The 16,970-nt window shown below is 34.9% G+C and overlaps 1 protein-coding gene across 7 annotated transcripts in view; it reads left to right on the top strand.

Moving 5' to 3' along the window:
- The first annotated feature begins 520 nt into the window (after positions 1-520).
- The window catches only part of LOC127873416 (mitogen-activated protein kinase kinase kinase kinase 5-like), a 94,143-nt gene continuing 77,693 nt past the window's right edge, over positions 521-16,970 (top strand). For 4 of the 7 annotated variants that reach the window (XM_052417268.1, XM_052417265.1, XM_052417264.1 and 1 more), the window contains exons 1-2: positions 521-770; positions 15,995-16,143. In XM_052417268.1, coding sequence (XP_052273228.1) covers positions 678-770; positions 15,995-16,143 — 242 coding nt within the window. In that variant the 5' untranslated portion in view covers positions 521-677. The remainder of the gene's footprint in view (positions 771-15,994; positions 16,144-16,970) is intronic. The other 3 variants (XM_052417263.1, XM_052417266.1, XM_052417267.1) reach the window with 2 other exon arrangements.

Below are 16,970 nucleotides of genomic sequence, written 5' to 3'. Positions count from 1 at the left end.
AACCTAGCAATTGACATAACTGCCATAAGATTGTGCAACAAACTTCTATATTGTGCAAGCATTTTAATAAAAATAAAAATATGTCATAATAAAGTTTGTGTGCATACTGATCTACTAATTCCTGAGGTATGTGCCATATAAAATGTCTTGTATAGGTTCCTGGAATTTCTTGGAGGAAAGTACAGAATATTGAAACTATTGAATTATCTTACCCACGGACATTTTATCTGTGAAACTTCAAATGTGTTATTATCGTGAAACTTACATGTTTTCAAGCCAAGATTTCCCCTTTTTATTAAGTAATATGCATGGGAGTTAAGTCACATTAACACATCAGTACGGAGTTAATATTTGGGTGTGCCTATAAAATTGTGTTGGAATTCACATAGGGAAAACGTTGCAATTGTGTTAGCATTAATGGAAATACAAAATAAATTAATTCTGAATATTGAGGCAAAATATTATTTTTTTTTACATCAAAGGTTCAAAGGTTAAACACATAGTGAAATTCTTTTAAAATGATATTGCTAGTATAAAATAGCCCGTTATGTATTGAGACCGAATCGACTCGACCAAGCCTCGCGCATAACCGGATGTAGAAGGATAACTGTATAAACTGTACCAAAATGTTACAAAATATTTCCTCTAAATCTGAGACAAAGTAAAAGGTGTTCAAAATGATGTCCGACGAGATCATACGTCGGAATCCCGTCGACGACTTCGAGCTTATTCAGCGCGTGGGTAGTGGAACGTACGGTGATGTTTACAAAGTGAGTAGAGACACTGTTTTCAGCATCCATTTATCATCTTCAGAAGTGTCAAATTGCTCTTGTCACTGTCTGTTGACACCTGACTGCGAATACTGAAAGAAATTGTATTTATCTTGTAACTCAACTGCTTAAAATAGAAGTAATTGGAAACAATTGCCTTTCATATTGCGACTGGCTAATTCTCTGCAATCTGATTCTTAATTCCGCATTAATAATAATAGGCAGGGATTTGATTAATACAGGGTAGGCAGGTAAATTCACAGGGACCTTTAAGATAAAAATTCTCTACATACTATAAATAAATATAAGGGAAACAACTGTCAAATTTCCTGCACTGCACCTTGGAAAGAGGCCTTGTGGTTTGAAATATTAAGTTTCAGTGCTCATTACAATTGTTCAGTTGCAGATAATGGACTTTCTGAACAAAATATATTAAATTTGTTATTCCTTTTGGGAATTTTTCTGACAGCATAAGGAAAATGTATAGTTTTTACTCAATTGCTGCATTATAAATAAAGTCTTCGAATTAGCCTATAAGCCCGAATCGATTCTTGGGCCGGTCGGTTGATCCTAAATGCTTATAAAATAGCCCGACTGGTCGCTTAAATATTTGAGTGCAAAATTGTGAATACATTGAAAAACTGAAACAACTATCATTTCAATAACCTGATTTATACGTGGTTTTAAGAGGCATGATTAAATTCGCTATTTAAATGCCTAAAATGACGTTATAAGTGTAAAAGAATTGCATGAACACATGCGGCCGCCATTTTTCTAAACTGTCATGTAAACATCCAGGTATGTTGCTATTTAAAGTAATGATGCAATTGACGCCTAATCGAGATGAGGTTATTCAAACTTAACATGCGTAGATCACGTTGCTGGATGTTCACGCATCTGGCACTTCGTAATGTTTTAGAATAATGACCAATCTAGAAGCGTATTTAATTTTAGAAGCATTTTCCAAAAATGTATTTATAATTCATGAAAAATGGACGAAGTAATTTTTCAATAAAAATAAAAGAGTCTGTAAGGGATATTGTACGCATTGGGTTAAAAACAAATTGATCCTTATTAATACAGTTAGATTTCCATGTGTTTTAATGAATTCTTCTTGCGTATTAGAAGATGTTTTTTCAACAAATTATTAAAAATTGTAGTACTTTCGTTTATTCTGTAATCTCGTTCTGCTACGTGACCTTCTTTGCTACTTATAATCTGTTTACAAATATACAATACTTTTCATGGTTGACACATGCTTATCAAAATATCAGGAGTAAATTAACGAAGCATACATTGTCACTTGGTAGATTGGGCAATTAACACACCCAGTGGCTTTTTGTTCTGAAGCTACATGCCGACAATTCATAAATTCACCGGTGATTTTCCTAGTTATAATACGATAATGATCTGTTATATAAATAGGTTGATGTAATTTTCAAGTTCTTCAGATATTTTTTAAGCATGATTATAATTCAATTTGCTTTAAAATAAAACCAAACAGCGGTCAAACTGATTTATGGAATCATTGAATGAGAACATGTGTAATAATAAAGTTACAATAAACAGCATAATTATCTGGTGCATTTTGTATAAAATGCATTTCAAAAGGAAACAGAATACCCTTTATTACTGTAATCACATGCATCTGTTTTTACTTATGGAAGTAGCTAGATTTTCTGATTGTTAATAACTATTTTGGTGTTGCTGGCCAAAAAAGTCATAAAATTTATATTGACCCAGGTTTTTTTTTTGGCCCGATGTTATAGCCGAAATTCAGCTATGTTCCCAATCCCAAAAAGTATACTTTTTTCCCAAATCAGCAGGGTTGGCATATTGACCGGTCAATTGAGTATTGACCGGGCCGGCGGTCAATACCCGGTTAAAACCGGTCAAAAAGTTATTTATTGTAAAAAAAATCTTTAAAGCTGTAAAAATTACTTCTTTATTATTTATGGAAACGGCCTCAAATACATAAGGACTGAGGCAATATCTTTATCTCAGTGTGTCACATCTGTTACTAAAGCATTATTACTATTGTAGTTACCACAGTATTCCACTTATCTATTGATATATCTATTTGATAAGCAGATGGACAAACAGAACTCTTGTGTTTTCTAGGGTCATAAATTTGGCTCCTAAGCCTTAATTGGTAATAAAATGCATGCAGTGTTATGTCTCTCATATTGGCAATGAAACAAATCTGCCCTTAACCCATGCCGTGCTTGAACCGAATTTTAAAGGCCTTTGCAAACAGTTTGGATCCAGAACGTGGCGTCTCATCAGGATCCAAACTGTTTGCTATTATGATAGTATTCTTTGAAAAAAGTAGAAGAAAATGCTAATTTTAGAAATTCTGCAGACGACATTTTAGCAGACGACAAATTTCCCAGCATGCAAAGGGTTAAGCTATTTCATATCACTCACACAAAAGGAGATTACTTGCTATTAATTAAATAGTTGCTTCTAACTTGTCTCCTTTCTGTAGTCAGGGGTGTGATTTTTCCGTGGATTTCCGCGGATCGGGTTGTCCCGGATGTCACTTCTGAGATTTGCGTAAATTTGTTTTAAAAAATGTGGGGGAGAGGGGCTACCACTGATTCCGCGGACGTATTTCATAAGCGGCCCGAAATACCCGCGAAATCTCTCCGCATTTTACACTGGTAGATTCTGCCTAAGCATTTTTAAAACGAGCCATATAATTGGCTGTCGTTTCCCAATCTTCCAATTAGAATCGTGTTCTTAAAATGCGCTCTGTGATTTGTTTGCAAATGGCGCCGTTGTGAAGAGAAAATTAAGATTATTGAAATAACAAATAGCAATCGAATAAACGACTGACATCACCTAGCAGGGATTTCAATTGAAGCAGAATCCTGCATTTTGATGCAAGCAAGTTGCAATTTTCACATTTTTGACTCCTGACAAAAATTAGCCTTGCATCATTTTGACACCTTTGTTTTCCACAATCCAACTTGAAAAATGGACCAGAAATTATCATTTATGGAAATAATAAATCTTTTGTGAAATTATTTTATTGATTATTATGATAAATAAGCTATTTCAAAACTTTAAACATGCATTTCGGAACATTTCAAGTAACTTCCGTATATTGACCATTATAATTTTATTTTGACCCCTTATTATTTTGAGACCTTGGGTCATTTCGACTCCTGATTTTCAAAATTTACTGAAATCCCTAACCTAGTCTGATAGGAATAATGAAATGTGTTTGTCAAAAAAAAGACCACGTTTTAGATTCAAGCAACACATATTTTGTTAAGAAATGTGCCCACTGAATTTGTGTCACCAGTGTTTGCAAATTGGAGTTTAGTCTACTCGAGAAGTAAAACAATTTAGAAGAGTATCGTTCGAACATGGAAATAGACAAACATGATTTGATTTTTATATGTCTGTGGGTCTGTGTATAATCAGATTCATATGCATATTCTGCTTTATTATGTTTGTCACGCTGTTCAGTTAACTTAAATAGCTTTGAACTGAGTGAAGATGTGAAATGCAAGATATTGAAAGGTAAACAAATTAAATATATTAATTTAACTCAGTTAATACGTCTTTAACACCAGAAGAACACTCAAGTGTGTTTGTTTATATTTAGTCTATTAACTGTAATGCAATACATTGAAAATACATTGAAAAACTGCTGCTATTGATCACAATAAATACTTAACAGTTTACTTTGCATTCTCAGTGTGTTAAATGTGAAGTTTAACAGGTTTTTATAAAGAAATATTGTTATGAAGTTCAAAAAGTTGTTTATTTTAATGTCTGTTTTTAGCTCATCTATTTTTTGAAAAAAAATTATGAGCTATTGTCATCACCTTGGCGTCTGCGTTGGCGTCGGCGTTGGCGTCGGCGTCCGGTTAAGTTTTGCGTTTAGGTCCACTTTTCTCAGAAAGTATCAATGCTATTGCATTCAAACTTGGTACACTTACTTACTATCATGAGGGGACTGGGCAGGCAAAGTAAGATAACTCTGGCGTGCATTTTGACTGAATTATGTGCCCTTTTTATACTTAGAAAATTGAAAATTTTGGTTAAGTTTTGTGTTTAGGTCCATTTTATTCCTTAAGTATCAAAGCTATTGCTTTCATACTTGCAACACTTACTAACTATCATAAGGGGACTGTGCAGGCAAAGTAATGTAACTTTGACTGGCATTTTGACAGAATTATGTGCCCTTTTTATACTTAGAAAATTGAAAATTTGGTTAAGTTTTGTGTTTAGGTCCACTTTATTCCTACAGTAGCAAAGCTATTGCTTTCATACTTGCAACACTTACTAACTATCATAAGGGGACTGTGCAGGCAAAGTTATGTAACTCTGACTGGCATTTGGACGGAATTATGGGCCCTTTATACTTAGAAAATTGAAAATTTGGTTAAGTTTTGTGTTTTGGTCCACTTTACCCCTAAAGTATCATAGATATTGCTTTCATACTTGGAACACTTGCAAACTATCATAAGGGTACAGTAAAAGGACAAGTTGCATAACTCTGGATGTCATTTTTAGGGAATTATGGCCCTTTTTTGACTTAGTTACTTTGAATATATGGTTAAATTTTGTGTTTCGATCCACTTTACTTCTTAAGTATCAAGGCTATTGCTTTCAAATTTCAAATACTTTCATGCTATCATGAGGCTACTGTACCTGGCAAGTTGAATTTTACCTTGACCTTTGAATGACCTTGACTCTTAAGGTCAAATAATTAAATTTTGCTAAAATTGCCATAACTTCTTTATTTATGATTAGATTTGATTGATACTTTGACAAAACTACTCTTACCTGACATACCACAATAGACTCCACCCAAACCATCCCCCGTGCTCCCCCCCCCCCTCCCCCCCTATATATTTTTTTTTTTTAAGATCATCTCACAAATGACCACCACACCCTCACACTATACCCCCCCCCCCACCCACCCCCATTTTTTTTTTTTAAACGGTTAAAAAACACAACTATTTATTTTTATTATTTTATGTTTGAAATACCATCCAACCATCGCACCCAAGAATCCCCCCCCCCCAACCCCACCCGAATTCCCCCCCCCCCCCCCCTAATTTTTTTTTTTTTTTTTAAGATCATCTCACAAATTACCACCACACCCTCACACTATACCCCCCCCCCACCTCACCCCCCCCCCCAAAAAAATAATTTTTTTTTGACACGGTTAAAAACACAAATATTTATTTTTATTATTTTATGTTTGAAATACCGTCCAACCATCGCACCCAAGAATCCCCCCCTCCACCCCCCACCCCCCACCCGAATTTTTTTTTTTTCTCCGTTTTTTTCGCATTTTTGGAAGATAATGTAATAAATGTCCACACCCCCACACTGTACACCCCTCTTCACTCCACCCCTCCCTCCTTTGTGATTGAAAATGAGAGTCCCTTCACCTTTAACAAGAAAATAGATGAGCGGTCTGCACCCGCAAGGCGGTGCTCTTGTTATGTTTGTCATTGCGTTATGCGCGCCATTCGCGTAGTCAAAATCAGTCAACAGAATTTTCCTCCCCTCTGACTTTGCCTCAATCACACCCCTGGTAGTAAGAGGTTTTTTTCCTTTCATATTTTAAAGTTCAATTGGTATTCAAATGAATAAGCAATCAAAGTTCTTGATTTTGACAATAAAAAATGTTTTCCAACTGTGGGTCTGCTCTAGACTCTTCTTTTCAATTATTTTTTCTTTTAATAATTATTTCTTATTGTGTTTTTTATTTTTATATCAATGGAAAATAAAAGATTTTTTGACTATTTTGTTTAAAAAGTATTTAAAGAAATCTATGCAAGAATACATGACAAGTAAGGGTCGTGTCAAAATGGTGCCATTTAAGGCCCTATTATCAGGTTTGGATGCCCCAACCTTGTAGAGGTGAGAAGACTGTAAGAAGACTGTGGGGACAGTGGGGCATGAGGAATAACTCATAACCAGTAATTGACAGGTTCTTGTTGAATCAAGCACAGAATTATCTGAGCATAAATAATTCATTAGAATTGAAAAAAAGTTCAATCGACCAGAAAAATCCAACTTTGACTAATTTGAAATTTTTTGAGAGATTGGCCAACAAATTGCATTAACAGGTATAAAATAGTGGGTATTAATAGCTTAAGATATTATTGGCAACATGACTTTTTAATTGATATTATCAATATTGTTTAATTAGGCATGGAATATTAATCAAAATTAGGGGCAAAGTTCAATCGACCAGTATTGACAAGTAATGACCACTTCGGGAGTATTGACCGGGGCGGTTTTAACCGGTAAAAACCGCCGGTTAAAACCGGGGGCAGTCGATTGGTGCCAACCCTTGCAAAATGTGGCAAAAAATTCCCAATTTCATAAAAAATATAAAAAAAATTTTTTTTTTAGAAAGAAGTGTCTAATGCGTATTTTATCTCAATATCTCAATTTTAATCCAATTACATCTAACAAAGTTTTATATGATTTTGTTCTTTTAATTTGAATGATTATAAAGAGTTATGTAAAATTTAGTATTTCCCTAATCAGTGGACTTTTCATGTGGAAAAAAAAGGCTAATGAATTTATTTTCCGAATTTCATGAAAATGCCGATAAAATTCCCAATTCCAAAGCCATGGGCTATCTTCCCAAAAAGTTGAAAAAAACAAACCTGATTGACCTCTTCGGGCTATTGAACATGTTTGGGCTATTCAAAATTCCATCTGATTAGCCCTTAGGGCTATTTGGCTAAAATATTTAGCGTGAAGACTGTAAATAATGTCATAACATACAAAATCCTTTAGTGTTTTGTCTTATGGTTTGCTCTCTGTGTGTCTGTCAGGCCTAAGAAAAAACATGTATGTTTCAGGTTACAGGCTCAAAAAAATGAGGGTCGGTAGGTAGGGATTTTTTTTTTGGTTCGAAAATGTTCAGAATTGTTTGATGTTCGTACTCATTTTGTACCAACATGTTTTAAATAATTTAAATGAAAGTTATGCACAAAACATGCAAGATATTACAGATAATGACCTTATTGAGATAATCAAGTACTGTTTCACACTTGAATTTACAATTTCATTTAATAAATCATGGAAACGTTTACATAAAAATGAACGCTAAGCTCTCAAACTTCGCATTGAGGGAATGATAGTTTTGAAAATTAAATTATAAAAATACTACCGAAAATTAAATTACAATAATTTGAAATAATGTTTAAAATGTATTTACTATTTAAAATTAGTCAGGTTTTATTCAATATAAATATGACTTTTCCTCTTCATTGGATTTTTTTCGTTACACTGAATTCCAATATTCCACTTTTCTGGATCCTGCGATAACTTTAAAAGTTCTTCATATTTTTTCATGAAACTTGAAACATGGACAGATGGCAATATGGAGATTATGCATGTCATTTCATTTTGTTCCTACGTCAAGAATTCTGGTTGTTCTTGCAACAAATAGACTTGAATTATTGCTGAAAATGGTGGAGTTTCACCGGTTGGGGACCATATTGCTTGACAATAGTCTTGTTTTACATAAATAACAGAGCAGCGCTTCCACTAGCTTTCAAAAGTTGGAAGTCCTGACTTCCAATCCTTAAATTTTGGATGTCCCAGATGATAAAGTTGGAAGTCCCAATTTTATTTCAATGAATATTTTAGTAAACCCTACTGTATGTGATTTTGCTGGTAAATACCTAAATTAAAAAACTGTGATTCCTTGTTAATCAATCTGCGATAAACGCTTACGCGCTGAGTTAACCGAGTGAATGACCAGACTTACTGTTATGATTTTATGTCCCGTGTTTTAGATAACAGTATACATGCCGATTATCGGATGTCCAAGTGACTTCCACCATTTGTAAAACAAACGTACAACTGCCTCTTTTGGGCGTAATTTACTCCTGGACGTCCATTAACGGAAGCGCTGAATATTAATTGTTAGCTCGGGGATCAGCCTAGTCACATTTCTACTAGAACTTTGTTTAAATGGGCTGGTGGGGTAGGGATTTGCATGAAGACTGACCCTAATTGTTAAGTCTGGCAGTGTTTTTTTTCCCTTCTTTGGACGGGTCCGGTAAACAGCCCCGTTGCCAATGACCTACGGACCCGTTCCCAAAATGAACCGGATCCGTCCCAATTGCCGAAAAAATACAACAAATCCCAATCAAAATCGAATAAACAATCCAAAAAAAAAACGCCAACTTGACGTATTTTGAGACCGTTTTAAGTTTCGGCCGATTTGACTTCTCGGTGAATGACTGGTATTAATATTTAATGTTACATTCGTACATTAAATACGTGCATGTTATCAGAGACAATATCCTATGGGCGACTAGAGCGATAATTTCATTCAAACGCCCATGATTTCGCCTTACAAGCACAGTTTTTGGCAGACAGCACAGTTAAAGAAAGTCGGAAAAATTATTCAAGAAAAACTAAATTGATCAAAGGATCCACTTCTCTATTAAGTACAGCGAGTTTTGTCAGTTTGTTAATCCACCGTTAATTACGAGTAACACCCATCTTATATAAACTGGAATCACAGTTCATTTGTATACTAACAAGTCCCAATACTACACAATAGACATTGAGAAAACACATTTCCTCGATTAGATATAAATTATCTGAGTAGAATTAAATTGCTGCGTCATGACCTTCGTCATTGCAAATGGCGGACGTATTTTAACATTCAACCTGCGTTCAATTCAAAGCTGGCGATTCAAATTACAAGCAATGGTGATTCAATAATGGAGAAAGCATTAACTGGATTTAACAAACGTTTGATAAGGTTTGTTAAACCAGATAACAACAAGGAAAATTTGGATTATTATTAAAGTTAAACAGGTAAGGCATTCTCAAGTGTACATATTTCGGACATGTACAGTAATAGATATACTAGATGTCCCAATTTATAGAGAACTCTGTCTGTAACAATCTGTGTTCCGATAGCATGTTGTTGTTTGTGCAAGACTGTGAATAAAAGTTAATGTTGCTTTCCTGTGTCATTTAAAGCTGACTAAAGTTAAACAAAGTCATAAAAATACCATTCTCTTCAATTGTTACAATTCACAAATTGTTGTTTCCCAATTGGAAGATTTCACGACTCATTTTTTTCCCAATTTGGTGATTTCACGACCCGTTCCCAATTAGGTGAAAAAAATCACTGGTGTAGGGTCTGCCAAGAGGATGACTTAGGTAAACATTGGCTCTAATAAGCATACTAAGGGGAACGTGTCTTTCATGACTTGCATTATCTGTTACTACACTTTACCCAGCCCAGTTTTTGTCAGAATGGGGCTCTTATTATGTTGCCATTTCAATCAGATAATATAGGTTGGCGCTAAGGAAAAAAAAAGTAAGAGCCAAATTTCAGCCTACCGATGATGACCCACATATACATGTAAGCTTATTTGCTCTATATATGAGTGTACCTTTTGCTTTGTGTCACTGTGTGAGACTATCAAAGAAAGAACAACAACGTAATTATTGTCTTAAATGTATTGGTATCAAAAAGCATTGTATTAAATTATCAACCAAACCACATTTAAAAAAAATATTTTTCCTCTGAAATTAAATGCTTCATTTAATTATATTTTAATTTCATTTTCATGTATTGACAGGAATGGTCCGACCCGCCCCTACTCCTGAAAAACTCCATCCTCAATCCCCCTCCTCTCCCTTATATTTTTAACAAACATACATGTACTTGTCAAACAATGTAGTCTGGTGCTTTTTGGCTCTCTAAAAATACATTATACTGCAATGTGATAGTAGTAAACTTACGCATTTTTTCTATTGTTTAAATGGATCAATACTTTCTAATTGTGTGCATTCATTCGAAAATACGATATGCAGGTTTATATTTAGTTACACCACATGGTCTGTTGCAACAAACACGCTTTCCATGCATGTTACTAGACAGACGACAGCATTAATTTCGCTCTCTTATTAAAAAACGGGTTATACATGTATAGTGAATGGTGAACGCGGTAGATGAGTACAAAGGGACTTGTAGCAGCAATTACTATCACATGGCTGTAGAAAAACGGTGTAAATAAGTTCTATAAATAGACATGACAAAATATATATTTACTGCAATTAAATTGTTACTGCATAAAAATTCTTATCGGCTATTGCAGTGCTTTCCACAGGATTTTTGTCAGGCGCCCCGGGGCTGATAGGGGTGGTTCAGGAGGGGTGTCCCCCCCGACGTTGATTTTTTTTAAATTTAACGTGTCAATTAACGCTCTGTGGTGCGTTTTAACTCAAAGAAAAACAACGTCGAAAGACGTCATTTGGTGCGCTATGACTCTTCAAAAAATCCCCCTGTCATTTAAAATTATATATACTTTTTTATTGTTTAATTGTTTTAAAACTTTCCCGTACTGACAGTAAAATCCTGACTCGAACAATTCTCCAATACATCCGTTTCAACCCGACTCTATTACTGCATACTTACTACTATTCAAGTTTCTATTTATTATCCGATAATCCCGTTTATTCCGTTTTTATAAATCACTTTCTGGTAAATATTTACGATAAAAGCTCTCAATTATTTCTTTTGAACAAACCTTGCCATTTTTCTATAGTATCAAATAAAAATTTTAAGTGACTATTTATAGATTTGATGAAATATTGCCTCTGAACATGCGTCAATCCTCTTGACGTGTTGTGTGCTTGTTAAAACAATACACGCGACGTTGTACATGCTGCATAATTTTCGCGCTCTTTTTAATTGAGAAAAAGATTCGACACAAAATAAATTTGCACTACTAATTTGAGAGCAAGAATATTTAAACGTTTCGGTAACATTTAAATTCGGAAGTGTGTTTCGGATTAAAAACGCGTTAACGTCGACATACGGGAAAGGGTTTCTGATCACAAATTTAATTATTCCCATTTGAGATTTTAATACATATTAACAGTTGCGTTATGAATTTAACGATAATTTGTTCAAACATTCAAGTCGAATAAATGTTTTGACGGAATTATGCATGAAATTCACGAGGATTACGGCCTGTTGTCATCATCAGTCTTCTAAGTATCGATTATCGGACGAAAAATGTACTAGTGTGTGTAATTAATATAACGAAATTGTGTTAAAGTAGGTACCGTGTGCTCTTTTAAAACAGGGAATATTGATACACTGATAGAGAAACCTTTTTTTTTTACAATCTCCACTTTCTTTCACTGAAAAACACAGGTCGGAAAATTTCAAGCGCCCCGGGGACTCTGATTTCGAAATTCAAGCGCCCCGTCAAGGGGCGCTTAAATGGCCTGGGGAAAACCCTGTATTGTCTTCACTCTTGGACTCCATAAGTAATTTAATTGTGAACCATTTGCCTTTAACTTTTCATAAGTAACAATTGTTTACAACAAATTTTATAGTAATTGTTTGCTGTAAAAAGTTGTGATGATGATGCCTGACGCCGTTTTAATATACTGTTTTAATTGCCGTTTTATATTATGTAAAGGGTAAAACTGTGATTCTTTCTTTATCTATCTGCAATGAACGCTTACTTCGTGACCGACGTCAATAAAAAATAATAGTCGCCGGTTAACCCCGCCCTCATAAGCGTTCTCGTAATCCGATTAAACGGTGAATATCACAGATTGGCAACTGGAAAGTTTCCTGGGAATTTCTTGTGATGCATGAGTGTCAGCAATGCATACATGACTGTGTAATGTAGCTTGAATATTTGATAAGCATGTCATGCTATCTCTTATCATTGGATTATCTATTAACCCATACAGCGTTTATGGCAATTACATGTACATGCGGATGTATGTACCGAGTGCTCTTTTAAAGTAGGGAATATTGATACACGATGTTTCTGGCGATTTATACAGCCTGAAAACAGGAATTTAGTGAGTGAATTTGAAAATCAGAGGGCCCTTTTTTTTCAATCTCGGATTTCATGAAAATCTTATTTTTGATAGCCAGCCAGGAATTGTAACTCCAAATGTGATTTTGGCAATCGGTAAGGCTAAAGTAGGATGAGGCCAGAGTTTTATTATTTTCTGTTTAAAGGGATTTTTTTTTTGAAAGTCTGAATAGGAGGAGGAAAAAAAAAATCAAAAAAGTTTCGTAGGAAAAAACATATTAAAAAAAAAAATGAAAGTTACTAATTGTTTTAACCCAGCCCCCGCAGTCATTTTGAAAATCATTTTCTTTGTTTCAATATCAAAGTTTATGTACAAAATAAATACTAAATCGAAAGAATAAACAATATTCAAGAATCCTCATATTACATTGGCTTCGAAAATCATGTAAAGTGTTCACTATTTACCTAAAACTTTCGGATCTCGCAGTGAATTATTTGTTTTACATTCATGTCTGCTAGATGCTTGATGAATGATGATAGCATCAATTGTAAATTCGTCTCCGAATAAAACCCGCGCAGTGTTGTACCGTCTTAATAGCTTGTTATCGTAGAATGATCGCAGATCGCAACAGTTTGCGCCTTGTTAATTTTTTTTAATCTGGAGTTTACTTAGATGGGTTGAAATTGATTCGGTACATACCCCCCTAACATGTCTAAAAAGTCCATGCCATCCCAAATCCAGAATTTTGAAATAATCCAGAACATTAGAGCCCCTGTAAAAATATACTTACCCCATATTTACAAGAACATGGATGGGCGTTTCCAGCCCACATGTGTAGTAGGTCTGTGAACCACCGCCGCCCGCAGCCAGCTCTAACCACATCAATGATCTGATCTTAGCATTTTATCAAACTTGACAAACAATGTCCTAAATTTTCGGGATACGGACAAAACCCCTCCCGGATAAAAACCCTCCCGTCATTTTCATAGGGGGCGGACAAAAACCCTCCCATGAATAAACGTGGGCGGACAAAAACCCTCCCACGAAAAACCGAGGGCGGACAAAAACCCTTCAATGAAAAAACGGGGACGGACAAAAACCCTTAAAAGAAATTAAACACCAACAAAAATTACTCATTGTGTGTATTGTGTTTTCAGGGTTTGTCCGCCCCCATTTTTTTTCATGGGAGGGTTTTCGTCCGGCCCTGTTTTTCATGGAAGGGTTTTCGTCCGGCCCCGTTTTTTCATGGGAGGGGTTTTGTCCGGCCCCTTTAAAACTGACGGGAGGGTTTTTATCCGGGAGGGGTTTCGTCAGGCATTTTAATTTTTCATTTAACGGAAGAGGAGATAAAGTGTTAGATTCATTTTTTGTTATTATACTTTTAATTGAAATTTTGAAATACGACGATGCCATTGGATTTAATTTAGTTAATGGACTTTGTTAACACGCCATTTTCTTTGCTGATGGGTAGACTGGTTTTTTTTCACTATATTTTGACGTTTTTAGGGGTTGACTGTCGTAAACCAGTTTACAAAATTATTTGTTTTGTTCAAACAGCAAAGGCTAAAATACAATATCAAATATTTTTTTGAAGACCACTTTTTGTTGGATGCGGAGAAAAAAATAAAAATATTGTTTTCTGCATTATTTTAATTTCACTTTTCGGAAAATTGGATGCGGTGTTCCGGTTAAACAGAAGATCAAAAAACTGGTCTTATGGCTGAAGTCTCAGGAGTCCCTGTACTTGTGTTTGTTAACATGGACACCATGAATCTTTATCGCCAGACTAAAATTTCCTGATAGATGTCAAAGCTTTGTAGATATGCCAGAAAGGAAACAAAGCTTGAACTATTGTCTTACAGCAGCTGTGCTATGGTAGTTAGTACATGTAAAGATGTGTTGAACATCATACATTGTAAATATTAGAGGTTTGCACAAAGTTGGCTTATTGCACAAAACTTAATTTCTAAACTGGATTTTTGCTGAGCAAATACTTCATTTAAAGGGAAAAAAAAAACAAGTGGAAAGTATTTCCCTGGTTAGCCTTTGCCGACTGCACATGCATGACAACCAGTTTCCTTGGCACAAGACTCATATTATACAGTGTTCTCCATGAAAATTTTAGAAGCCAGTAATATTTTCAAAGTAGCAAGCGACTTAGAACAAACGGGTTTTTTTTTGCGCGATTTTGATTATTTTGAATTGATATTTTTAGGAAAAGTAGCCAGCGCCAAGGTTGTTGGTAACCGGTGAAATTTCTGGCTGCTGCTGCTTCCGGAGAACTCTGTCATATAGTACATCTAATACATTGCTTGTGCTGCCATTGGTCATAACAGTCTTAGAATTCTTTGTACAATATTTGGCAGCATCATATTTTGTTTGGCTACAAGTTTTACTCCTGAAGTAAGGAAAATTTTGGCATTGTTACATGTATATTGACTATTCATAATTGTTCAACCAAGCCTTGAGTTAGTTCCAATAGTGCGTGTACTTGTATTGTGCAAGTGCATCATGCAGTTACTTTTTTCATCACACTATACCTGTATCTGTAGTAAATTATCTGTATTTCACCTTTGTTATGTTTATTCCAACTGCAAATGATAAACTGATTATACAAGATTGTTTGCAACTCTTTGTGTCAGGAGGTATTGTTGTTGTTTTGGTCAAATTGGTTAAAAATTCGGCCATATATCCAAACGCAAAAAAGGAAATATTTTTCCAGAATGACTGCCTAAAATTCACAATAAGCTGAACCTGAGTAAATATAATAATTAAAACAATTTGATCTCCTATTTTAAAGTACTTGTTATGACAGGCAAAACATGCCTTTTTATGACAGACAAAACCATGTCTTTGCGAAAGATGAAAACGTGCCTTTTAATGGCATACAAAAACATGCCTTTTATGACAGACAACAACCATGCCTTTTTATGACATACAAAAACATGCCTTATTATGACAGACAAAAACATCTCTTTCAATGACATACAAAATTAATCCTGTTTATGACAGACAAAACAATGCTTTTTTACGACAGACAAAAACCTGTCTTTTTATGACAGAGAAAAACATGCCTTTTTATCATCAAATTTATGGCAGAAAAAAACATGCTTTTAACGACAATCACCTGCCTTTTTATGACATACAAAAACATGTTTTTTTATGACAGACACCAACCTGCCTTTTAATGACATACAAAAACATCCTTTTTATGACATACGAAATCATGCCTTTTTATGACATTAAAAAAAAATGCCTTTTTATGACATACAAAATCATGCCTTTTTATGACATGCAAAAACATGCCTTTTTATGACAGACAAAACAATGATTTTTTATCACAGATAAAAACACACTTTTAATGTCGAAAAAAAAAAACGTCTTTAAATGCCTCACAATACCTATGTGTGTTCCAGGCGAGAGAGAGGAACTCGGGGGAGATGGCAGCTATTAAGATGATCAAGCTGGAGCCTGGTGACGACTTTGCTGTCATCCAGCAGGAGATCATTATGATGAAGGACTGCAAACACTCAAATATTGTAGCCTATTTCGGCAGCTACTTGAGGTATGGGAAAACTGGGCTAAATGCATAAACGTAGTGTCCCAAGTTTTTTTTATGCTCCCGATAGGGTTGCATATAGCAGTTGAACTGGCCGTCAGTCTGTCTGTCAGTCTGTCCGAAAACTTTAACATTGGCCTTAACTTTTGCAATATTGAAGATAGCAACTTGATATTTGGCATGCATATGTATCTCATGGAGCTGCACATTTTGAGTGGTGAAAGGTCAAGATCATCCTTCAAGGTCAAAGGTCAAAAAAACTAAATCAAAGCGGCGCAGAAGGGGACATAGTGTTTCTGACAAACACATTTCTTGTTTGTTTTGTTAAGGCCATCCCTTATAAGCATTGTCGCAAGAAGTATAGGCTTTAGTCACCGCTTTCCTTGATAAATGGTTACAAAGCTGTTAAGGAGAAGAATATGTCTGTTCTTAAAGCCTCAAAATTATACAGATTGCCTAAAAATACATTACATCACAGGGTCTTTCAAAAAATCCACCAGACACAGTTGTTATGTGAGCTGCTCCCATTTTCCATGCAATTTACCCTGTTCATATGTTAATATTTTATTGTTATTTCGTGTTCGACTTTTTTGTTAAATGTTTCATTTGCAGCAGAAACCAATTTAAACTGTTAAAAATAAGTTAGCTTGGCCTAATTACTCGACATTGCATTAAATTTTTGTATGACGTCATACCCGCGAATCAAGGGTAGTAAAACAAAATGGCTGACGCTTTACACTTATGTCAACAATATTGACATTTAAGAGCTTTAAAAACATTGTTTGGAAATCACAATGGAACAAATCAGCGAAGAATGAATTTATTTTAAAAGG

Source organism: Dreissena polymorpha, chromosome 3, assembly GCF_020536995.1.
Source record: "Dreissena polymorpha isolate Duluth1 chromosome 3, UMN_Dpol_1.0, whole genome shotgun sequence".
Taxonomy (NCBI): domain Eukaryota; kingdom Metazoa; phylum Mollusca; class Bivalvia; order Myida; family Dreissenidae; genus Dreissena; species Dreissena polymorpha.
This window is presented reverse-complemented; position numbering and strand designations above follow the sequence as displayed.